Here is a 25,990-nt window from a genome sequence, read left to right as displayed (position 1 = left end):
TTTGTCACCTTTTTAAATGTTGGCTTGATGTCATAATTGCTCTCTGCCAGAGGTGAAGTTGCTAAGCACAAATAATTACTGTACTGTACTTAAAGTTTTCAGGTATCTGTACTTTACTTGAGTATTTATTTTTCTGCCAATGTTTTACTTTTATTCCTTACATCTGAAAAGAAAATATCTGTACTTTCTACTCCTTACATTTTCAAAACAGGCTTGTTACTTTAGTTTTAACACACTTGAGGAGAATTATTGATTTATTTATTCATTTATTTTTTTTGCATTATTGCGCATCACCTTCTCACCATAAAGATTGATTTCAACAACAAGACAAAAATGCAAAAGATGTAAAGACACAGTAAGAGAGAAAAGATGTAATGAGACAAAAAAGACGTCAAAATATTACAAAACAAAAAAAGATGAGACAAAGATGACAAAAAATGAAACAAGACTACATAAAAGACAGCAAGACAACAACACAAAAGACATAAGACAAGATATAAAGGACATGAGGAAAAAAAGACATAACATGAAAAAAAAAGATGCAACAGGATAAGAGAGACAGGGTCTGTACTTTCTCACTTTTACTTGAGTATAGAAGTTCAGTACTTCTACTTTTACCAGTCTTATTTTACAGAAGTATCTGTACTTCTACTTGAGTAAAGAGTGTGTGGACTTTTGCCACCTCTGCACCCTCCTGCTTCAATGCTTGTTATTTTATTGAGCTTTAAGCAGTTTATCAAAGCTAAAATGTTCATTCTGTGGACATAAATCAAAGCACTGCTCAGTAGTTAGATCTGTCTCTGGGTTTGAATCCACTGAGGAACATTTGCAGCCTGAAGCTAAACCACTGCTGTGTGACATAGTGACAAAACCAAAATGTGTTACATCATGTGGGTGACACGGATATCCTACCACAGGGGTGTCCCTCTACATCGTCAAGAAGATTGGCTGTAGAGTTGGCTGTGCCCAATCTGGAAAGGTTAAGAGTTAAGAACACAAAAACTCCAGCCTCGCAAATCAGATCAGTCTCATAATCCACAGACTCATGGAAGTGGTATGTCAGAAGCAGAAACCAAAAACTATGGTGCTGATTCATGTGCAGCAGATAATGGAAGATGCAAATGCATCATCAGAGGAAATGATGCTTTCCTCTGTATATATTTCATCTGTTCCACTAGGAGTAAGAAAACAAACAGCACTCAGACAAAACAGTATCATGTAATGTCTCTGGCTGTTGTCTCTGGATGGAGGACAAGAATGTGTAAAGTTGAAGGTTACTGTTGAAGTACTTGGTGTTAATGAAGCAAACTATTTTATTTGCTGAATTAAATATTTCCATTTTTTAAATGTCGTATTATTGTAGTCATTAAATAAGACTTTACCATCTTACAACAAAAAAGGTGATTATCAGTTAATAAGACAAAGATTAATCAAAGGATACGAATGGTGCTTCAGGAGCATCCTCCTTTTTGACTTTCTCCTCTTTGTCTTTTCTGAGAACGTTCTGGCAATTTCAAACAGTTTCTTTCTCGTTGCTGAAGGTGAGAAAACATCAGAGGTCATTAGCTACAGTAGACGGTGACTTTAAAGGCATGCGGTTGTATGAGCAACTGAACCATGGTTGATGTATTTACCTACAGTAGGTGGTGGTCAACGTGCCCCCAGTTTGGAGAAGCAGCAGGAGTACCAGTGCAGGAAGCTAATCTTAAGATATTAACTTGTTTCAAATATTAATTAATTTTTTAAAGTAATTTTTCAGGCAAAATTGGCAGAAAATGCTGCTTTCTACCTTTTAATTACAGAGATTTCCTGATTTTCTCTGTTTATAAACCACTGTTATACAAACCAAATATTGCTCTATCAAAAGCCACCAGAGACCTTTTGCAAATACAGTGTGCACTTAAAATGATATTGATTTTTTAGGTGTGTAAAAGACATTTTGCTGCTGACCCTGTCCATAGCAGTACATTGTTCAGCTTCATACACTGGTACTCCTGCTGCTTCTCCAAATTGGGGGTTGACACCATCTACTGCAGGTAATACACTGACTATAGATAAATATCTCGTGCAACTACACTTCAAACTTTCCCTTTAAAAGCTAATGCATTATTTGTGAAATAATTATAAATTGGCAGACTTACATTTGCCCATGTGTTTGAGTTTATCTCTGAACAGGGCGTCATCTGAGACAGCCTCCATTGAAGCTGCAGAGTACTGTTCTCCTGCACACAGACACAGCAACACCACCACACTGTACACTCATTTACTTACACACATCAGCTGTACAATCACAAGTACTTATAGTATGATGTCCATAGCACAAATCCTCGACACAACCAACAAATATCACAGTGAATGCATAGACACACACAGACCAGTATTCAGTAGAATTCAGTGTACAAAGACACAGTTGCAAATAGCTTGGCAGAGGAAGCTTGATGAGTGATATCTACCTGTGGAACTCTCCATGCTAGATGAATGATTGGACTTTGATTTCTTTGATTCAAACTTCAAGCGATCTAAAAACAGAGAGCAGATGTTATGACCACTGATGTGAGGAACCAAGATGTGATGAACCCTGGTATAATGGCAATGCTCAAACTTCTAAACTTCCACATCAATTCACCTTGACCAGTGCCTGATGAGAGGGGAAAACAGTTTTGAAGGGACAGTTCACCCCAAAATCAAAAATACATATTTTCCTCCATCTAGATAGTTTTGGTGTGAGTTGCTGAATTTTGGAGATATCAGCTGATCAGCTGAGATTTCTGCCAATATAATGGGTCTCGAGGGCACTCAGCCGTATTTTTTTTAGCGCTGTGAGCACAACATGCCAAGAGCCACATAGTTCTATTATATTGAAAAGAAGGCAGACATCTTTACAGCTGATATCTTGGACAACTCTGCAAATCACACCAACAGTCTAGATCAGGGGCCCCTAACAGTCGGACCATGGTCCAAGTCTGGACCCACACGCCGTCGAGGACCCAGTCCTCTCGGATTGATTAAAAAAAAATAAAAATGTCAAAATTGGTGACAAACCTAACCTGGGTGTCCAAACACATAAAGTCTTTGTGTGAAACACTGCAGAGTGTAACATCGTGCTGTTTACAGACAGTCTGCTGTCTGTAGTTTGACAGAGAGACAGAGAGGGTCGTCTCTAGAAGGGAACCCTAGACCCGCGAAAGATCGCGCGAGTTTGATTATTTTAGTAAAAATAACGGAAACAAATCTCGCGAGAGTTGTGCAAATAAAGAGTTACCTTCTAGACACGACCGAAAAAGGTGCGCGGCTCCAAAAATAGAAAATCATGTCATGGTGTCGATGTTTTTAATGTGGCGGGCCGCCATAAATAAAACACTATTCACTGAAACACTGATCACTGACCTGCTGTGATGGAAAAAAATACTCAGATTCTTTACTTAGATATTTTGACATTGTGGTATTAGTGTTTTTACTTAATTACAATTTAAATATTTTGCATGTTGTTTCCTTTTTTGAAAAATCAACATTTTTATTGCTGTTGTTGTACTTTAATGGTATTCTTGTTGGTATTTTTTGATGACTAAATACAGACCTGCAAACTCATAAGAGGAGAAAAAGGTGTCATGTTGGTAAACAAGTCCCCTGTCCTCTGGGGGTCTGGTGTCTGTCCTGCTCCAGAAGAAAAATGTTGTGATTTTAACATGTGAACAAAACATTCTGGTGACTGTTTCAGTTAAAAGAGTTAGTTCACTCTTCTGTTTGTGGTTTCTGCAGACATTACTACCTTTACTTTTACCTTTGTACTTGAAAAAAAAAGTAAAAAGTAAAGTAAATACAGTAAAAGTAAATCTACATTAAAAGTAAAGTTACTTTACTGAGTATTTTTACTTTAGTAATTTATAGTTGTTCATTTAATAGACCTGTCTTATTTTCTATTTTGTATATTACCATTGTTCTTAAATAAAACAAACGTAATGTAATAGAAAAAAATGCAGAACATGCAATATTTCTTATCTGATTACTCAATTAATCGGCAGAATAATTGATAGATTATGCTTTAATTTTACTGGTTCGGCCCACTTGAAATCAAATTGGTCTGTATGTGGCTCCTGAACCAAAATGAGTTTGACACCCCTGATGTAGACGTTGATACAACTACTACACTACTTCAGTATATATCACTCTCATAACACAAGTTAGACATTATGATGTTCCAGACCTTTGCTTTAGGAAATTTTCTCTAACTGGACCTCTTTGACCTCTAGTTGAATACCCCTGACCTAGATGGATAAATAGCAACACAGGTAAGAAGAAAAATATATGTTTTTGATTTTTGGGTGAACTGTCTCTTTATGCTTTGCATTGTTGCACCAGATCAGCCAAGGCAAGCACTTTGCTTATCTAGCTTGTCTCAGCAAAGCCTGAATTTTAGAAGCTCTAAAAAGGTCATATTTCCACCACAAACACAAACATTTCATTGCATTTAACTGTCTTTCCTCAAAAAAATCTGTGCATGCAAAATCAGTTACTGGCCAAATATTTTGTTTGGTTGTCATGTTCATGTTGTCCAACTTGTCAAAAACTGTGAATTATGCGAATTGGGTACAAGTAAAAAATGCCCTGAGCTTAAACTCAGAATTGTGAAAGTCTGAGTTCTGAGCTGAAAGTTACACAGTGACTTTCTGAAAATAAAGTCAGTCTAACTCTCATCTCAGAATAGAGTTTTTAATCCCAGAAACAGTAAATTCTTCATATTTTTATGATAATTATATTTATATTTCTGAGATTAAGTGAATAATGCAACTAAAGAACTTAGAATTCAAAGACACCTGAAAAACCTTGAATGTGGTTCAGGTACATTTGGATCTGTAAATATACTACAACAATGGAAGCAAGTGCTTTGATCATAAGCTGAAGGATGTACAACTGTGACAAATGGAGACACATGGAATTTATTTTGTCAAAGAAAAAAAAGGTAAAGTAACACACAAAAAGAAAACAAACAACAGCAACAGCAATCCAAATCTGATAACACTGCTAAATATGATAGAGCTAAAATTTAAAAGGCTAAGAAATTCAATCTCTTGTCTGGAGAGTGGAGACTGGACACAGCTAGGCAGGATTTTGGACATTATTTCCTATTTTCCTGTATATCTATATAGTGCTGTTATGGAGAATAAGGTATATATCTTCACATACTCTTGCTGTATATATTTTGTCATATTATTGCTATGTATCTGTATATATTGTAGTTGATTTTATAGAATTATTTTCTATTTTTTATAATTGTTCTATGCTGTATATTTTTCTATTCTTGAGCATCGGTAAAGTGAACAATTTCCCCCGAGGGGATCAATAAAGTACGTGGCCAATGCCCTGAAGAAGTTCAGAATAGAATAGACCAGAATAAAATAGAATAAATCTTTATCATCCACCGAGGTGGAAACTTGTCTTCAGCTCACCAAACACAGGACACAAGAGAAGGTAAAAAACAAGTACATAGATAAGATTAAATAGATGATAAACATTAACCATTAAACACTAAGAGCAGTCCATGTCATATCTGTGGTCCAGATCCCAATCATTTGTAGAGTTAACAAAATTAATAGCACTTAGGATGAAGGACTTCTTGAATATGTTTTTAGTTGCCAGAGGGACTCTGTAGCGCCTCAGAGATTTTAAAGGCTCAAACTGGCTGGAGAGGATGAGAGCTCTCTGACAGGACGCTCCTCGTCTTCTCCCTCGTCCTCTCTGTTAAAAGTTGATTCAAAGGCTTCCAGTTTTTGCCAATTATCTTACTTGCCATTGACACAATCCTGGAAAGTTTATTCTTAAGTCTACAATTTAGGTGACTGTACAGAGCAGGAATAGGAAAGGTTAAAATGCTTTCCACAAAAGTTTTGTAAATAAGCTCTAAAATCTGCTGACTGACACAGAGGCCATAGAGTTTCCTGACAAGATAAAGTCACTGTGAGCATCTCAGAGATATAATCACTAGATGACTAATATGACACTATGTTTGGAGGGTCTCAGAGTGAGCCAAATAGGCTGCTTCACCTAAAGGATCTGATTTCTGAAGACAGCTAACTAGGGCCTTGTCATCCACAACTTAAAATGTGTGTAATTAACCATAAATTTATTTGTTGTTACTGTTGATTTGAATAGTATTTAACTTTAAGGTACCTGCCAATAATAAAAAAGCTGGAACGTTGTATGAAACGCAAATAAAAACAGAATGTAATGACTTGCAAATACTTTTCTACTTGTATTCAACTGAATACGGTACAAAGATAAGACATTAAAATGTTCAAACTGGGTAACCTTATTATTTTATTTGTAAATATACACTCATTTTCAATTTACCTTAATGCTGAAAGGTACATACAGGTTCTGGAGCAACATATGCTGCCATCCAGATGACGACTTTTTCAGAGACATCTCTGCTTATTTCAGCCAAACAATGCCGAGACACATCATGCATGTGTTCCAACAGTGTGTCTTCATAGTAAAAGAGTCCAGGTACTAGACTGACCTGCCTGCAGTCCAGACCTGTCTCCCATTGAAAATGTGTGGTGTATTATGAAGCACAAAATACAACCACCGGACTGTTGAGCACATCAAGTCATATATCAAGCAAGAGGGAGAAAGAATTTCACTTTCAAAACTTCAACAATTAGTGTCCTCAGTTCACAAACACTAACTGAGTGTTGTTAAAAGAAAAGATGATGTATCACAGTGGTAAACACGCTCCTCTTGAAACTTGAAACATGTTGCAGGCATCAAATACATAATGAGTGTATATTTACAAAAAACAATAAAGTTACCCAGTTGGAACACTAAATATCTTGTCATTGTACTGTATTCAATTGAAGTTTTTCCAAATCAACACGTTTTTATTTGTTTTGCACAACATCCCAACTTTTTTGGAATCGGGAGTTACACAAGTAGGTGAAAAAAAATACAATGACGATATGTAAATGTTTTGTGTATTTAAACTATAAAATACATTTCTACATTTCTAGGCACAGTGGATGTTTAGTGTTACAGGATTATTGCACCAGGATTGCATCTGACACTATCGGGCTGATGTTAACTGCTCATCAGAGTAACAGTGTGTATGGAGAGAAACTGATCTTGCATCAGTTGTTTTGGCATACTGTGCTCTGTAGCACCAACCAGAGGGGTGAAGTTGTGTTCAGGGTGTGATGGGTCTGCTGTGATGTTTATTGGCTCTGGAGATGAATCAGATCTCCCTCTTTTCCACACAACACAAAGGCCAAATTCACTAAACAAAAGTCAGGAACTTAAACCAAAGGCAGGCAGTGCAGTCACACCCTGAACTGTTTGATTTTGGACAATCGGTTTCTTTGCTTTCCACATTTTAGCTCTAACACTCTCCAGTGTTAGCAGGGTTGGGTTGCTGCTGATATTGCTGCATGGTTTGTAATTAAACATTTGAGTTTTATTACTTAGACAAAAGTAATTCCAAAGAGACGAGCACTGGACTTGAGCATCAAGGCAAACTGTGGTAATAACAGCACAAAAACAACGGCTTTTAAAGGTGCACTGTGGAGTTTTCTTGTAAACAAACAAAAAGTTATGTTTACATTCAGTGTTACTCACCAAAATACAGTGTGTGTACTTGAGCAACACATGTGTTGAATATATTTCCTTCCTCCAAAACATTTGCAAGGCTTTGTAAGTATTTTCAGTCCAGCACTATTTACATTCATGTTTACTAGCCTGCAGTCTTCTTGCCTGTGTTGGTGTATTATAGTGGAAAAGTATGAAATCACTGTCAGGTCTGTGTACCGTGTCACCTGTTTTTTGTGTATACATGTGCACCCTTGTGTACAGGACAAACAAAATGGCTCTATAATGCTGCTAGAGGTATAAACTCCACAGGGAACCTTTAATGACAACAACCTTAAAAACACTAGAATATCTTAAGAAATAATGGTATCTCACAACTTCAAATCTGAATGTTTTAACTTTCTATGCATTATTTTCAACAGTACAGCTATTAAAACTGGCATCATGAGCAGAAATTCTGTGTATAATGAGTAGGATGGACACAGTCATACCTCTCTCTAAGGCGATGAGGAACTCGCGGTTGCGCTGCAGCTCCCTCATAAACTCCTCATTTTGTAGGAAGAGGGCGATGCGCTCATCCTCCAGATACTGCTTCAGTTTCTTGTCTTGCTCTGTGGCTCCTGCTGTCAAACTTGGACCTCCTGTGGTCCCTGAGGCTCCAGACCGAGAGCCAGACTGGGCTGTCCATTGGCTTATTGAAGAAACCGAGGAAGAGGATGACGATGACGGTTGGGACAGACTGCTCTGAGAGCTCTGCGGGGATAAAGACAGGAGAAGTCTTTAGTTAGAGCGTCAATTCATGTCGTTTGATTAGGGATCACTCCAAGGGGTCATTTGCAGGTGACTGGATGAACCATGCCATGTCTAACACAGGCTTACTTCAACCAATCAGATCAAACTCTTGCTGATGTTGGTCAGGAGAGTGAAAACATCTTCAGCCTTCAGTGTCGTCCTTTGCTCTTCTTTCAATGAAGAAATACTCTCCAGTTCTGATGTACCTGATGCTATCACAGTATCTATGCTAACCTCTTAAGGAGCTGCCATTGTTTGTTGAAGACAAGTCAATTCTATGGACGCCTCTCACTGTCGTCACACCTAAAACCACGCCCATAGCTGCCAGTAGTCCCTCCTGGGACACTGATTGGCTGCACCACTTTTGGTGTGGACACAAACGGATAACTTGAAGCCTGGCAAGACGGATTCTCATCTGATCTTTTGCGAATCCGGCTCCCCTGCAAGGCAACCAACCCACTGCCACTTCTAGTATCAGAACCACTCCTGCCAATAGTACAGGAGTGGTCCTGAGAGTAGCAGTAGAACTGGGGAGTATTGTAACATTTTGTTGAACATTTTGGGGCCTCTTCCATTTCTTTCTGTGATTGAGTTGAGAGGATGTCACTCAACCATATATTTATCTGTAAAGTGCAGAGCTGAAGTCAGGACATGGTTAGCCTAGGTTAGCATTTAATGGAACAGAATAGAACATTAATGGAATTAATACAAACCGATGGCTGACTGGAATGGTCAAAGAGCCAGACAGATATATCAGGCAGCTAATCACAGCTATATTGGTCTATATTGTTGTCAACACACATGATGTTGTCTGCTATGTGCTGATATGAAAACTTTTTTAAAGACCTCAATGCAGATTGTTTTTAGTTTTATTTTTAAGGTTTTTATATATTTTATCAGCAGAATTGTATGCATATTCATATATATATTTGATCCTTTTTGTTAATACTTTTGCAAATGTAAAGAACAACACAAAAAAAAAAAACATAAAATGCCTTCATACTGCTCCTCTGGTGTAATCCAAGTCTCCTAAAGCCCTGACATGTTGTGTGCAGATGGTGTGCATGTGAACATGGCTCCAGGCTAAGGATCTATGGTGAAAATCTAGGCTAAAAACAAATGGTGGAAAGGACATCTTTCATTTCAACTTGGCATGTTGGTGCTTTAGGAGACTTTGATTGCAACAGACAAGCAGTATGGAGGCATTTTATTTATTTAATTTTATTTTTTTCATTGTTGTCTTTTTAACTGGTCACCATTAACTAAAATTGTGAAACTCTCTAATATCGGTATTGTGGGGCTCTAACATCTATCAAAGGAGCCACCTAGAACCACCAGCAACAGCCTTGAACATCACAGCCTGCTGCAACTCTCCTAAAACCACCTATTAGTTCCAGAACTTCCTTAGTACTGACAAGAGCTGGTTACCTTTAAGATATTGGTCAAAATAACCTGGTAACAAGTCGTATCAAAACTTCTCCAGTCAAACAATACCTGCATTTGATCTTTTTTGTACCCAAGCACTGAGAAAAATGACTTTTTGTATAGTTTTGCTTGCAGCCAATCACCAACATTCCTCGATTTAATGCAGCGTGTAATTGGCCCACTACTGCAGCAGCTACAACCCATACAGTCAAGGCTGGTTTATTTGACAGAACCAGCAGTTCAACATGCAGAAAAATTATATGGGTATAAATGAAGTAGAGAAAAAGGTACCAAATGAAGTGCTCAGTTGGTATCAGCATCACTTTAAGGGTACTATCATCTTTTAAGCGATACCCAAGTGACACCCTAACACCACTTGTAATTACACTACAAAACCAGCACTAACACTTCCACTGACACCCACACAATAATAAACCTGTTCAGATTTCAATGTTTTAAATAGAAGAAGAAAAGAAATGCAGTCGTCTGTGTGCTGACATGTTTTACCTTGATACTGTCTAACTGCTGAGGCAGGATCCGCAGGAAGTCATCTGGCAGATTTCCAAGCAGAGGAGGATTCCAGTTCCTGTAGCTTCTGACCTGCTGGTGACCTGGAGGTGGCTCTGCTTCAAATCTAGGAGAGGCCATTGAGTAACAGGACATGTTAACATTAACAACTCTACCAACTGCATTAGGTGCATTATCAACTTACCTCTCAAATTACTATTAATTATTCATATTCTTTAAATTGCCCACTTACAAAAATCACATGGGACGACCAGAGAAAGGAAACATCTGTTTGTTTCCTGGATTTCATTAACAGATAAAACAGATCAGAAGATATGTTGTGAAGAAATGCCTGCTGAGTGCTCGCAGATGAAAGAGACACTTACAGGAACAGTTTGTAATATTGTTATACAAAGAAAATAGGCTGACTGATTATGCTTTGAGGACGATCTGACTCTTAGTTTATTTTGTTTCTGCTTTAGTAATACATCAGTGTCAAGGATCAAGGATCAAGGATTTTTATTGTCATGTTCACTGTGCATTTACATACACAAGAGAAGAAATTTCATTTCTCAATCAGTGACTGCAGTGCAATGATAAAATAGTAACATAATAAAATATAGCATCATAATAGACAATAAATAGGAATAAAATCAGATAAAAACAGTCCATTCTCTCAAAAAGTGCATTCAGTCTCTTAACTTGACAGGTGACTAGCTGTCAAGGGTGAGTGTGGGTGTGTATGTGGGGATGGGGGACAGTCCGTTAATGCAGCGCTGCTGGTATAGCTTCATCAGGCAGGGGAGTGGGACACCAATGATTTTGCTGGCTGTCTTGACCAGTCTGTTAAGTTCCTTTTTGTCCAGCACCCGAACCAGGTGGTGAAGCCATAGGTCAGGATGCTTTCAACAGTACCCCTGTAGAAGGTGGTGAGGTGTGTGGTGGGGAGGCCTGTTTTCCTGAGTCTGTGGAGGGAGTGAGAGCCGCTGCTGAGGTGTTAGTGGTTGAAGTGAGGTCCTCATCAATGTGAACCCCCAAATACTTAACACTGCTGACCTTCTTTACAGCAGCAGCAGTACCGTTGATGGATAGTGGTTCATGATCCAGTTTGCCAGCCCTCCTGAAATCAATAATAACCTCATTGGTCTCCACATTGAGGAAGAGGTTGTGGGAACCACACCATGAACTCAGCGGTTTCACTTCTTCCCTGTATGCAGACTCACTGTTGTCCTTAATGAGGCCCACCACCGTCATGTCATCTGCAAACTTCAGGATGTAGTTGCTGCAAAATCTGGCAGTGCAGACAGAGGTGAGCAGGCTGAAGAGCAAAGGGCTCAGGACGCAGCCCTGCGGAGAGCCTGTGCTCACTGTGATGGTCTTTGATGTGCGGCTGCCCACCCTGACTGTCTGCTATCGCTGAGTCAGAAAGTTGTAGACCTAGTTGCAGATGCTGGTGTCCACTTTTAGCAGCTGCAGCTTTTTCACCAGCTGCTGTGGGATGATGGTGTTGAAGCCACTGCTGAAGTCTAAGAACAGAAGCCTGGCGTAGGGGTTCTTCTTCTCAAGATGAGACAGTGCGAGGTGGAGCATGGTGGAAATTGCATCTTCTGTGGATCTGTTTCTTCTGTAAGCGAATTGTAGTGGGTCCAGGTCGGCAGGGAGGCAGTTTTTAATGTGCTGCATGACCAGGCGTTAGGGTGTATAGGCGTGAGGGCTACAGGGCGGAAATCGGGGAGTTCGGGGGGTTATAGTCGGTGATGGAATGAAATCCCTGCCACAAGCGACATGAGTCCTTAGCTTCAGTAAATTGGCTGTTCAGTGTTTGTGCATACTGCCTATTTGCCCCTTTAATTCCCTGGGCCAGGTTGCTTCTTGCAAGTGCATATGCTGCAGAGTCTCCAGCTCTGAATGCCTTGTCTCGTGCTTTGAGCAATGAGCGCACTTTCCCTGTCAGCCATGGCTTCAGAATCTGTGTATTCCTGTACACTCCCATCATGTGTCGCTGTGTCTCTGAAGATGTCCCAGTGTGTGGTGTCAAAACAGTCATGTAGTGCTGCTGTTGCTTCCTGTGACCACATTCTGACCTCACTGACCACTGGCTTGTCCCGCTTCACTCTGGGTCTGTATGCTGGTATGAGTCTGACAGTTATATGTTGTTACCAATATGGGGGAGAGGCTCTGCTTTGTAAGAGTTTTTAATGTTTGTATAAGCCAAGTCCAGAGTGTTGTTTCCTCTGGTCACAACATTTACATGTTGGTAGAATACATCAGTGTGTGTGTTAAGGTACTGCTCTGTGAGGTCCACCCTCCATTTCAGCCACACAAAATAGATGATAGACATGATGGCTCTACTGATTGTGATGTCAGTCAGTCGAGCCACCACTTTGATCTAGACTCAACTCTCAACAGCTATTGGATGGATTGTCATGGAATTTGGCTCAGACGTGTGGTCTCTTCTTCAGTGATCCCTTAACATTTCTCACATATGACAGTTGGATGCATTGCCATGACATTTGGCACAGATGTCCAAAGTCCCTAGAACATCTGCTTAAAGGGACAGAATGGGATACCCTATTTAATGCAGCCACTGAACTGATGCCCTGACTTTTTTGTTCTTTTTTTTAATTTTGGAAAAGCATGCATTTGACATTCAACATTTTGCATTACATCAACACTGTGCACACTTAAAAACCAACAACCAAACTGCAGTATATTTTCTAACCGTTTTACAGCCTGGATCTTCCAGAGGTTTTCTTTTATAGCACCAGCTTTAATTATTTACAACTTAACATGGAAAGCTTTCACCTTAGATACACGGGCCTGAAGAGGTAAAATGGATAAAGTGCAAGCTGTTGATCAGTACAAATCTCACTCACTTATTCTATGAAGTCAGCTCAAGCCTGACCACATACAGTAGGTTGAATGTACTCACTCCACTTGGTTCAAATCTGGAAAAAAATGTTTTGGACTTTGATAGATAATGATAACTTTTCATAGTACATATAGAGTATATTTCATATATTATTCATATCATTTTATCAGTGGTGTGTGGCTCTAATTTAGCCACTTACTCCTGACAGCCTTTTTAGCTGTGTGAGACTGGCAATGAGGGCACTTTTTTTTTTTTTTATTAAAAGGTAACTATTACAAGACTATAACATAACAGATTCAAGCAGAGAAAACGAGATAAGTGATGTGAAGATGCTATATGACTATATGGGCACTGCAGGGTTGTGTGTGTCAACTTACTATCAGAGAGAAGAGAGCAAAAAAGTTTTGATATTTCTGAATATTTTTGACAACACTAATGCAATCAACTCTAGGTAACTGTGAAGAGAGGTTTTTCCACTCTCTCTCCACTTGAGACACACAATTTAGAATGTTAATTTTTATCTTATCTATCAATTATTCTATTGATGAATCAAATAATGGGGTAGTGGTGGAGGAATATTGGTACTGGCCTACACCAGAAGCAGTTCTATCACACATTACACCTTGTGGCACCAGTAGCAGGGCCAGATTGCTTTTTGTCCACCTACAAACCCTCCATTCATTTTATAAAGTCAGAGGCACAAAAAAAAAACCCAAACAAACACAAAATGAGTTAATCTGATAACTGCATTATCAAGGCCACAGCCTTTTCTATATAAAGTCCAATCCCTCCTTCCTTACCTTGGTGGGGGTGTTGGTGGGGCTTCTGGGTATTTCCTGTCATAGATGTGCATGTCATATGCTGGCGGAGAATAGACTGGAGGCGGTTCCTCATCTGAACTGTCAGGTTCCAGCGTTCGCTCCAGAATCTAGAACGGAACAGACAGCGCAACACAAACTATGTTTCATTAAACCTGCCTTATCCTCATGCACTTGCAATTTTGCAAGAATTCCACTTTGATTCCAATTGCAGTCACTTATCTGCCATAGTCAAATATAACACACTGAATTTAGACCTCCCTGTGATCTTTATTTATTTTGGTACAAAGCCTGATTGTTACAGTTAGCTGTTCAGAGGTGGCATCCTTCCTGTCATTGAATTTAGCTGTTTGGACAGTAGCTGATGTCTGACTAAAACAAAAACTGACACTGAGCAGCCTCTATATGTCCACAATTTGATTTTTTTATATGTACAGAGCCTGCACACTCAAACATCAGCCAGTGGAAAATACATTACATTTCATGCTCAAGTTCAGATCAAATTCTATTTTTAAACTCAAAATCAATAAGCGCTTGGGTCAGCAGCATCTTGAGCAGGTCATGAAGCCCTGGGTCAAAGCCCCGTGGTGGAACTGAGCCAGAAGACCATGGAGTTATTTTTGTAAAGGTAACGTATGATGCTGTCAGGCATCTGACACAACACCAGGAGAACAGAACGAACTCTCAAACATCTAAATATAAAAGCCGTTTATCCTTCAAGTATTTTAGCTCACTGCATACACCAACTTCTCATATATATGTGATAGGATGTTAAGCAAAATCACGAATTATTCAATTTGTGGTTGTGGTTAAACACTAGATCCTCCAGAGGGCCATTTATACCCTGGATTGTTAGGGGTCTGTGATTGTATGCTGTGATCCAGCAGAGAATTTAAAGGTGCTGTAAGGGATTCTGGTTGGTGGGGTCATACCACCAACTGGAACTGCAATCATTAACCAAATAATTGATTAGTACTCTGTAATTAATTGGCTACTATTCTGGTAATCAATAAATTGGTTTGGGTAATTTTTTAGGAAAAAAAACAATTAAAAAAATTCTCTGATTCTAGCTTCTTCAAAGTGAATATTTTCTGGGTGTTTTCTTTTTCTGGTTTCTGAAGACGTCATCTTGGACTCCGGGAAACACTGATAGACAGTTTCTTATTTCTCTGTTTCAGTAACACACACAGTTACATGTAGCACAGATCTCCAGTTCTATTATTTCTCTCTACCAACACAACTCTGTCTGCTGTGCTGCACTGTTGGAAGGAGCTTTAAAAATAATATTCAAGTGTCTGAAAACTGTTTTTAAACAGACTCTGGGACAAGCACTAAATAACACAGTCCTTTGCAGATCCTCTGGTACACTGTGAAAGTCAAGGCTATCAAGTTAGCCACCTAACAACAGCGCTGGTCTCGTCTGCTTCGTCTTGAACAAGATATCTCTGTCCTTCATTATTTTTGGTTCCACCCACTGTAAATCAAAATGTGATTGGTTAATTCACCAGTCACTTTCTAAACAAACACACAGGCTGTGGCCTTCTGTCCCAGTGATGAAATCCTAACCAATGAGAGAGCCAGCTCTAAACTTCCAACAGCAAAAAAAAATCTAATTGGATATTATTATCTATTTTGCTGTTTTCAGGACTGTAACCCTTTCATTTCTGAAGTGAAGTTGATAGAAAATAAGGTTGAAATTAGAAATAGGAGAGAACAGCCTAATAATTAAATGAAATAAATTAAATATAATATATTTAAATATAACATTTGAAATACCGATGTCTTAGGCCTTCTCTGAAGGCCTTACAGTTCCCCTCTGGCTAAAAATACCTATTAAGTTCACAAAAATGACTTTATTTACTATCTAAGTTTAGCTAAAATGTTAAAACATTATATTGTTTCCTATCTAGGATTAGCTGTAAAGTTAACCTAAAGTTGCATTGTTTTCTAGCTATCATTCCGTTTTCAAACACTCAAGAAATGTCACAGAAGTCATATTTTGGATCTTTTCCCCCTTGATTCTTATTGGTAACTGACCCTACTGGTAATCAGTGATTAGTTTTTAGCAGTACTGACAGGTCTGCATTATATTGCTCTCTGGACCCCTTGGGCCCTTTCCACTGACCTCTGGTGGGATGCTGTCATCTGAGTCTGAGCTGTCATCTGAGCCCTGTCCATCAATGCTCATCTGCAGCAGCTGGTCGATGGTGGCGTCCACAGCTCCGTTGTTGGAGCGCAGCACACACTCAATGACCTCATAGTCCATAGAGGGGAACATGGTCTTGAAGTCCTCCATTGCCTGGTTGAACTCCAGGCGTCTGACCTGCCGGTTGGGCCTGCTGTTGTTGAGCTGCCCGCTGCCTCCGCCGCCACTTCCACTGCTTCTGGAACCTCCATTGCTGCTGCTGCGCTTGAACAGACTAGTCATCCTCAGGGCCTGGCCACCTCAGGTGCTGCCAACCTCCTGATAGGATGGCTCTTCTTATTTGTCTCCAACACAAGCACTTTGGCCCCTTCAGTCTCACTTGCTCTCCACTTTTTCCTTGTTCAGTTTCTCATTCTAACACAAACATGGCAGTCTGCTGATGGGAGTTTAGAAAAAAACTGGAGTCCCCCCCAACCCCCCAAAGCTACTCGTTATTCAGCAGCATCCAGCATGGCTGACTGTTCTGAAGGGTGTGCAGGCACTGGAATAGTCAGGCGGTGACAGAAATTCAATGTCCAAGGTCCTGTCACCAGGTAGAGGTTGGAGTAAAAATCCACCAGGGAACATGCATAGCTACATCACAGTCATCAGCACCTACAGAGAGAGGAGACAGGCAGGGAGTTAGGAAGAGCTCGCAACACAAACCTTATATAGTTCTACAATTTAATTACACCACTGCTTCTCAACAGCCACCTCCAGCTGAATCTCATTCTACAGTAGCTCCATCAGTCTGCAGGGACCTCAGACACAGAACCACTATTAGACACTAGATGCAAAGAGCAGCACAGATATCCATTTAAAACATTAAGATAAATAAATGTACAATATCAAAATCCTATCAAATTTGTAAATTCAGTTTTTTGGAACAGGTCAAATACAGATAAAACCTTCTAATCCTAAAACACCTGGTTCAAAACATGAAAAGAAGCAGTTTACAGTTTACCCTTAATTTGTTTAAAACCATAAAAATAGTGTTGTAACAGAATGCCTACATGCATGAGAAAGTTAAATGAATGATTTCTATGACATTTCTATGAGGTTTTGTTTTATATCAGAAATGTTGATTTGATAAACTAAATATATACAGTATGTCTTCTTTAGGGGAAAAGGGAAAGAAAAAAACATGATGGATGAATAGAATTGGTATTTATGTTGTGATTAGAACCCCATAAACTCAAATCTGTGTATTTAATGGATTTTAACTAATATTTATAAAATTTAAGACATTTTAAGACCATTCAAGAACTGCAAAATGCCTGACAATGTTTCAGTAACATGTTTTCATATTTCACAATGGTTTTTTTTTAGCTGAACTGCTGAGTTAACAGTTGAGTTGCAATCTTACACATTATTGTGAAGGACAGCTGTATAAATGACAGGCAAGTTCAGTCTTTTTAATTGTTTTAGATCTTGCAGAGAGCTTTATTTTCATTGTTAGCTAACATGCTAGCCAGCTGGCACCAGCTGGTGCTAATGTTAGTCTGGCAGCCAGAGTGGAAAATTAACTTAATAAATGTGAACATCTACCAGCCACTGACAGACAAACGTTCAAATTTGACCCAGAACATGATTGGTTCTCTTGTGTGTCTACAATTGCTGATTGGCTCACAGATAGAACCTTTTATAGCCAAGATATTGTTTGACTTTGAAGATATAACCTTTTTGTTTTCTAAATAAAAAGCCAAAATATGTATATAACTTCGCCTCACATAATGTTAGAAAGTGGTCACAGAATAAGAATATGTGAATAACTCAGTTTAGACAAAAATGTCAGAACCTTATAATTCCAAAGGAACGACTTCTTGGATTGTTAGACAGGATCAGATAGATAGATAGTTAGATAGATAGTTAGATAGTTAGATAGTTGGATAGATGGATAGATGGATAGATAGATAGATAGATAGATAGATAGATAGATAAACTTTAACATTTTGACATTCTTATTTTTGACAATATGACAATATGACAAGAATGCTCACTGTGATTGACCAGGTTTAAAGCAGGTTTAAAGCAGACCTCAAACAACTATTGCAGTGATTTTTTGTTTGTGTGAACATTGGAGTGCAGCACCATTAATGTCTTTGAGGAGAGATGAAATGACTTGGGTTGAGGTCAGCGTAGGTTAGGCAAAACACAATCAATGAGGAAATAGACATCAACAGAGTAAATGTGGCAGGAAATCAATGTAGGCACCACTTCTTCTATTGTTGTACACCCAGATATTTCGTACTTAATGTACCTACCAAACACATTAATACAGAAAACCTTTTAATTTAATTGTTGCCTTTTTATGCCATATAGGTCAAATGACCTGGTTTGTGAGCTACAGTGGAAACCAAGTAACAAAGCCACACAAAGTTCAAGTATAGGTTTTAGGAAGCCAGAAGAGTGTGTCGTTAAGTTTATGCTTTTGAAAATGGCTGTAACATACTGTGGACTAGCACATGGTGGATAGGCATGAAACAATAAGAGGAAAAGTAGTATAACCATTTAAAATTTTAATTATTGTGTTTGATTATTGTGCTTTGAAAAAATCGTGATAAATATGATGATAACATATTCTAACAATACAGTAATAATTATGATGACAGTGAGATTTTGGTCACGATAATCATGATATGAAATTTTCATATCATAATATGGAAATATGATGTTAACAAATGTGGAGTTCTGGCAATAGAAGCTAGCTGTGGCTTTCTCTTATAGCTGGGGTGGGCTGTTTATTTTTGGCATCACTGGGTTAAAGTTTCCATACGAACCTTTAAACATAATGTAATTCAAATGGTCTGTGAGAAGAGTGGATGACTCCTCCTCCTCTTGGCTCTGCTTTAAGGCTTTAGAAAATCTAGCCCTTGACAGAAGACTTCGGCCAATCACAAGCCAGTAAGATTGCTGATTATTATGTCTCTTTCAAAAAGCACAGTCCAAAATGAACTTTTTTTTGTCTACTGGACATATATTTCCACCTTGCATATTTTAGTCTTTGGCTGGTGAACGGTGCCAATTTAAAGCTCAGCCCAAAATCAAAGTAGATACCAGAATAGTTGACTGAACCTTTAAGCCCTTTCTACGAAGAGATCTCACAATACTGGTGTAAAGAAGACTTGGGTTTGCTTAGTCACTCTGACCCGCACAATTTTAGCTACAATGCCAGCATTCTGGAAGCCAAAGAGGGATGACGGGTGAGATATGTAACACAACAGCATTGGTGTCTAGTGTGACATCTAACATCTGCAGCAGGCAATGACACTGCTTTCTAAAAATGAATAATGGCCTTTACTGTTCCTGTTATATGGCCTATGATCTAGTCCTCTGGTCTGAGGACTAAGGACCTCCCAGACCTTGTTGTCTCACCAATTTGCTGACATATTTGGCTGCTCTTTACCTTTGAGTCAGCTGCAACTTTCTGCTTTTTTAAATCCCTCAAGTGGTGGGTCACACACATAACACGTCACCAAAACTTCACACCCCTGTCCTGTCCTACAGTCCCACACTTTATAAGGACAGTAATAAGAGACAGTTCACTCCAAAATCTAAAATACATATTTTTCCCCTGGATGTAGTGCTATTTATCCATCCAGACTTTTTGGTGGGAGTTTTGCAGATAAACTGTAGAGATGTCTGCCTTCGCTCTGATATAATAAGTCTGCTTGTGGTGCTCAAAGCACAAAAAAAACAAAAGCGTGAACAATTAAAAACCAGTGTCTCTTTCCAAAAAATTATGATCCAGTTGCTTAAGATAATATATACACCTTATTGTGAGCAGTTTTGTGTAAAAACTACTTTATTTCTAGTAGGAAAGAAAGTAGTTCAGGTAGATTCTACTGCAGAAGGAAAGTAGTTCCTACATGAAACTGAAAAATCTTCAGTGACCGGGTCATGATTCTTAGGAAAGAGACACTGGTTTTGAATTTTTCAAATAAATTTTTTGGTGCGTTGAGCACCACAAGCCGAGTACCATCTGGTTCCATTATATTGGAGAGAAGTCAGACATCTCTACAGCTGATATCTCCGAAACTCTGCAACTCACAACAAAAAAATCTAGATGGATAAATAGTACTACAGTCCAGGGGAAAGTATGTGTTTTTGAGGTTGGGGTGAACTTTCCCTTTAAGGCAGAATAAAAATATCCCACCATTCTGTGTTAGTTTGTTTTACACAGAACTGTGAGGCAGAAGAAGGGCACAACACTCCCACCTTGATCAGGCTGTGTAATGGGAGCTTTAATCTATTTGTGATTCCTGCCTCTCTATTCCTCACCTCCCCTTCCTTCCTGCTTCACTGGGGGTTCATTGTAGCTGGCGGCTGCCCAGTGCCACATGGCAGTACCAGGCCCCATCCACAGCCCATAAACAGAGCCGCTCTCTTAGCCTCCCATTTACTAAGAGTCTGGCTTTGATGTAAACAAGATGCCCGCCCTAATAGCCTTGCCTTCGTGCCCTGCTGAAGCTGTGTGTGTGCACACAGAGAACAAGACACTGACTGAGTTTGATAAAACAGTCACAATACATAGCTGTGTGTGCAAGAACATGCACATGAGAGTAAGGTCCAGCTCAGGCAGACAGTCAGGGTGTGATTACATTTAGGTCATTTATAAAAGGACTTGAAACTGAATTAGACCCTGCTCAACCAGCCACAGGTCAGTTGGCCCTGATCTCAGATCTTGTTACAGCTGTAGCATCTGATCAATCACATGTTTCTGTTTTTAACCCCTAATGTCCACCAGATGTTGCTGCGCTATGTTCCGGCGGAACCAGCTGCAAAGTCATGGCTCTTTCCTCAGCTCCACTAGGTCTATGAGCCTAACCAGCTTTATACACCATTAAAAACACATTTCACATTAAATGACACATTTGATATATTACTCAGGGTTAAGATAGTGTCACACAGAGTTGCAAAAATTATTTCTTAATTGATTATGAAATTAATCGCCATCTCTTTTGATAACTGATTAATCTTTTTGAGTCATTTAAAAAAAAAGTACAAATTCTCTGATTTGCAGCTTCTTAAACATGAATTCTCTACTCCTCTGTGACAGAAAACTAATTATCTTTGGACATTTTCTGACATTTTAAAACAAACAACTTTTAGCCAATTAATTGAGAAAATAATCCAATTAATCAACAATTAAAATGACGTTAGTTGTGGCCATAGTGTAATAATATTAAAGCAGAGATGGCCAATTGTCTTGATACCTTATCAGAACAATTCTTTACTGCTTCATGTGCTCAGACCAACCACCTTGTCACACCTTCCCCTTCCAAGAGTATAGGAGAACATATGGTGGACATGAAACATGCACAAAATGCTGGAGGTCTTGTCTAGGTCAGTGTTTGGTTTGTCCATTCTGTGCTACTGAAGAAACATGGTGGTGTAACATGCTGCACTCCATGGAAGAGGACCATAGACTATTAAACTACACAGGGCTATGCCACTCAGCCTGCCACCAATTTTGCCAGTGGTCACTCGCAGTATTGCAGCAAAAGATTTGCCACTGGCCCCCCATAAGCCACCATTATAAAAGAGACATCTGTGTTTTTTATATTTGTAAAACTTTCTTTGAGCCAAAAAAAGCCATTTAAAAATTGGTGACATCATCACAATGTAAAGTCTATGGGCTAAGTGGGAACACTACTGAGCAAATTCAGTGGGCCGTATAACCAGGAAGTAAACATGGAAGCTAAGAAACTTTTTCAGCTAATGCGCCAGGCGAGCAACTCTCATTGGAATGAATGTGTCTTTACATTCACTATCTAGTTCATTAAAATATATCAATAATAATTGCAGAGTTCTGTGATTTGGATATTGTACGGGTATCTCACAATATTTATAATATTACAATTAATTGTACAGCTCTACTTCCAACTATTTCAAATGTCTTGTTTAAAACAATCTCAGTGTTCTACTGAGAACACCAACAGAGGCTTTTAGCCTGGTTCTGCCACAGAATGGGAGCATGCAAGTATTAGTGTGTATGTGATACCATGCCATGGCCATGCACTCACAAAGATATCTTCCCAACATCATCATATTAATCTGCACCTAAGAACCATGCTATATTTAGCACACAATCCAGGACTCTCTGTCCTCAGAGGGAGTGTATGTGTGTCTGTATGAGTGTATGGGAGGTAGTTGCTTACCAGCTGAAGCAAAAAAAAAAAAAAGTTAAGGTCTTTCCCTTGACAAGCTACACTGGTACATGACCGGTGAAAACTCTCTTTAATGTCAGCTCTAGACTGTACCTGTCTGGACTGGGTACAACATGGTGGTGTAGTGTCACACATCATGTCTGATTCACGGATCTACACTAAGCCTCAGATGTCACTTGCCACGCTGTGCAAGTAGGAGATCAAATCGACTTGACACATGACATCTGCATTCAAAATGTATGCCAACATTTCTACTGATTTTCAGATGAACTTCTCCACATTTCTGCTTAGCTGAAATAATAAAAATCATGTATAATGTGGCGACTTGTTTGCTGCGTGCATGTTAAGTCATTCTAGATGTTCTGGCCACACCTGTTGTCTGATGCTAAAGTGTAATTCAGTTAATCTCATTATAACACCAATGTTGGACGGCCTCACTGCCACCACCGCTCTGTCTCACTTGCTCTACAACTTGCTTTCACCTGACTGGCTGCCTGGCAGATTAACTGACTGACACACATGTCTGACCAGCAGAACACTGCAGCATCAGTCACAATCAAACAGGGCTGACAGCCATATTTTTGGGAGACACACCTTCAATTTCAGGAAAGACAAACATCTTGAAGTGTGCAATTTACGTGGAAGATTTTTGGAGTCTCAAATATCAATATTTCTAGGGGGGGTAAAAAACGAGACACAAATTTTCTGTTCCAATGTGTGTATTTTTTGTGAAAAATATATGAAACAGTTATGTCAAAATAAACACATTTTATTTGCTCTCCACAGTGCTCAGTACTGGGGAAAGGTCTGGCTCCACGCATACACATTCTGCTATAGGGGAAAGAGTGCTCTGCATTTCTTTAAACCAATCACAAACGTCTTGGGCAGCACTAAGCCCAGGATGCAGCAATGGGGCTGCTGCAAAATAGTGTCCAGATGGAACTTGTTTTGGTGGAACATTTGCACATCGGGAGGTGAGCTCTGGCATTAAAATGACTGCATCGCTGCAAGAGAAAAGGTAACAGCTGTTAGCTTGTTTACCTTTGTACTGATAGCATCCCAGGTGCTAATTTGCCATTGTCAGTATGTAGGTTGCAGCTCAGAGGTTCATTGTCTGAGTACTAGTGTTTGGTTTGTCCATTCTGGTCTACTGTAGAAACACGGCAGTGCAATGTGATGGACTCTGTGGACCTGCTTCTTCTGTAGATATAGTCCAGGGTAACAAAAACACGACAGTTCTTATCTTCAGGTGATTATACACCAAAGAAAACATACTAGTCGAATTTAACCGATTAAAAATCTATTAATCAACAATGTAGTTTTGTGTACCATTTCTGTTCATTTATTTTGTTTGTACTTCATGAATTAATGATTCACAGAACTAATGTGCCACTAGATTGCAATAAATCTTACACTGAGAAAAAGACGTGTTTGTATTTCATTTATGACATATTGTTTGCTAATATTTTCAACTACTGGTTAAGTAAAAAACACAAAATTTGTAACGTCAGTAGAAACATGGCAATTCAATACGACGACCTCCATGAAAGAGGACGTATGCATTCTGCGGATATAAAGAGCTCATTCTAATGTAACAAAAACTCTATTTTGATAATCGATTAATCGGTTTGAGAATTTTTTCAAGAAAAAACATCAAAATCTTCTGATTGAAGCTTCTTAAATGTGAATATTCTCTGGTTTATTTACTCCTCTCTGACAGTAAATTGAAATCTTTAGGTTGTGGACAATACAAGGACATCATCTTGACAAAAAAATGATCAACTATTAATCCATTAACTGAGAAAATAATTGACCGATTGATTGAACTATGACAATAATCATTAGTTGCAGCCCTACAATTGTTATTAACTCAGCTTTATTTGTAGAGCACCTTTCATACATGCATGCAGCCAAAAGTGCTTCACATACCAAAACTGAAAACAGACCTGAAACAAACAAACAAATACTACTAATAACAACAATAAATATCATTCTTATAAATATTCTAACACACTTTTCAGCTTTATTCTGCCCCTAAATTTTACATCATTGGACCTTTGAAAGCATGATCTAGTCCACATTAGGAGCAGCTGTGACCAACCTCCTCCTAACTTACCTGAGCACTGGACTACTGAAAAGATAAATAACATTTTGTATAAATACTATGGTGTCCAACACGGTGTGTTTCACATGAGGAGGAACAGTTTAGAAATAAAATCATTTGATTTAAGTATTTTGTGCCTTGTGGATTAAAAAGTAGACCACAAGGGTTCATTAAAGCTAGTGTTTAAAATATTCATATTATAACAGTACCATATGCTTCACAGCCTTCATAAGAGTGCCATAAAATACACAGACTTCATAACAGTACCATACACGACACCCTTCATAACGGTACCATACACCTCACAACCTTCATGATGGTAACATAGAGTATACAGCCTCCATAACAGTATCATAACGGTACCATACACTAAACAACCTTCTTAATGGTACCATACAGTATACAGACATCATAACAGCAACATACAGTACACAGCCTTCATAACGGCACCATACAGTATACAGCCTTCATAACAGTACCGTACAACACCGCCTTTAATAACGGTGCCAAACAGTTCACAGCCTTCCTCTATGAGCTCATGTGCTTCTCTCGGGTCTCTGTAGGTCGCTGCTAACTGGCTAACTGGTACTTTTCTTCTACCAACCAACAGAACTCAACTCAAATTCAATCTAATTCTTGTCATTGGTCGGTCGAACAAAACCTTTTAACGACATTATAACGTGACTTTACGCTACAGCAGCTCATGTTAGCACTAGGCTGTACTTAAAGCAGCGTTAGCAGCAGTGTGTTAGCTGTTGGAGCTAACTAATCAGAGCCAGGCACAGACGGTCCTCCGCGGACAGACGGGGACTGACTGTAGCAGGCCTCGGTCAGTGACTCCCAGCCGCAGCATACAACCCAAATTAACGTTAACGTTAACTCGGTCTAAATATGTCACCGAGTTCAATAGTCAAATATCCCCCATTCTGCTCGTTTTTCAGCGGAACAAACGCACCCTGCTGAAGACCAGAGGACTGTTCCACCGCCGTGTTGCTGTTTACAGAGAGCAGCGGTAAACTAGGCTACATATTTACAGCAGTTAAAGCAGTGTATTGTCATCTGGTCCCTCAGGCTGGAACAAACAGCCGAGCAGTGCTAACGTTAGCAAGCTGTACTCACTGACACAGGAACAGACGGTCCGGCTGAATACAGACTGTCCACACGGAGGTCCAGCTGAGCAGCGGGACGTTGGATGTTAGCATTGTAATGGGAACCAGAAGGAGACTGTCCTCTCACACAGCAGCAGATCTGCCATAAAATTCAGCTGGCAACCGGAAGTGTCAGGTTAGACACAATACAGTCAAACCTTCAAAATAAAATATCTAATGCGCAATATTTACATCGAGATTAAAAACACAATAAACAGTCATCAAATATGTAAGTATTTTTTTAATATAAAATGTATTCCAAATACTTCACTGATGAGGATATGATATAGGGCTTCAAAATATCTAATTTTCACTGAAACTATGATTCTGATATACAATTAGTTAAGCGAGATTGCTAATTTTTGCATTACAATTTTTAATTTTTGCTTTT

At 39.1% G+C, this 25,990-nt stretch overlaps 1 protein-coding gene across 4 annotated transcripts in view; it reads right to left on the bottom strand.

Moving 5' to 3' along the window:
* cuedc1b (CUE domain containing 1b) overlaps positions 1-25,726 on the bottom strand; it is a 30,982-nt gene extending 5,256 nt beyond the window's left edge. The window contains exons 1-9 of one of the 4 annotated variants that reach the window (XR_014769961.1): positions 25,571-25,726; positions 16,118-16,792; positions 13,975-14,102; positions 10,304-10,429; positions 8,070-8,335; positions 2,454-2,519; positions 2,142-2,251; positions 1,442-1,535; positions 913-971 (exon numbers count right to left, since the gene is read on the bottom strand). Coding sequence is in view for 3 of the 4 variants with exons in the window: in XM_084716776.1 (XP_084572902.1) it covers positions 913-971; positions 1,442-1,535; positions 2,142-2,222; positions 2,454-2,519; positions 8,070-8,335; positions 10,304-10,429; positions 13,975-14,102; positions 16,118-16,420 (1,123 nt within the window). In the remaining variant the exon portion in view is untranslated. Of the gene's footprint in view, positions 1-912; positions 972-1,441; positions 1,536-2,141; positions 2,252-2,453; positions 2,520-8,069; positions 8,336-10,302; positions 10,430-13,974; positions 14,103-16,117; positions 16,793-25,570 lie in introns of all 4 variants that reach the window. The other 3 variants (XM_084716778.1, XM_084716776.1, XM_084716777.1) reach the window with 3 other exon arrangements.
* Positions 25,727-25,990: the final 264 nt, after the last annotated feature.

This window comes from Lutjanus erythropterus, chromosome 4 (genome assembly GCF_056507025.1).
Source record: "Lutjanus erythropterus isolate fLutEry1 chromosome 4, fLutEry1.hap2, whole genome shotgun sequence".
Lineage (NCBI taxonomy): Eukaryota > Metazoa > Chordata > Actinopteri > Lutjaniformes > Lutjanidae > Lutjanus > Lutjanus erythropterus.
The sequence above is the reverse complement of the archived record's forward strand: the minus strand, read 5'-3'. Positions and strand labels throughout refer to the sequence as shown.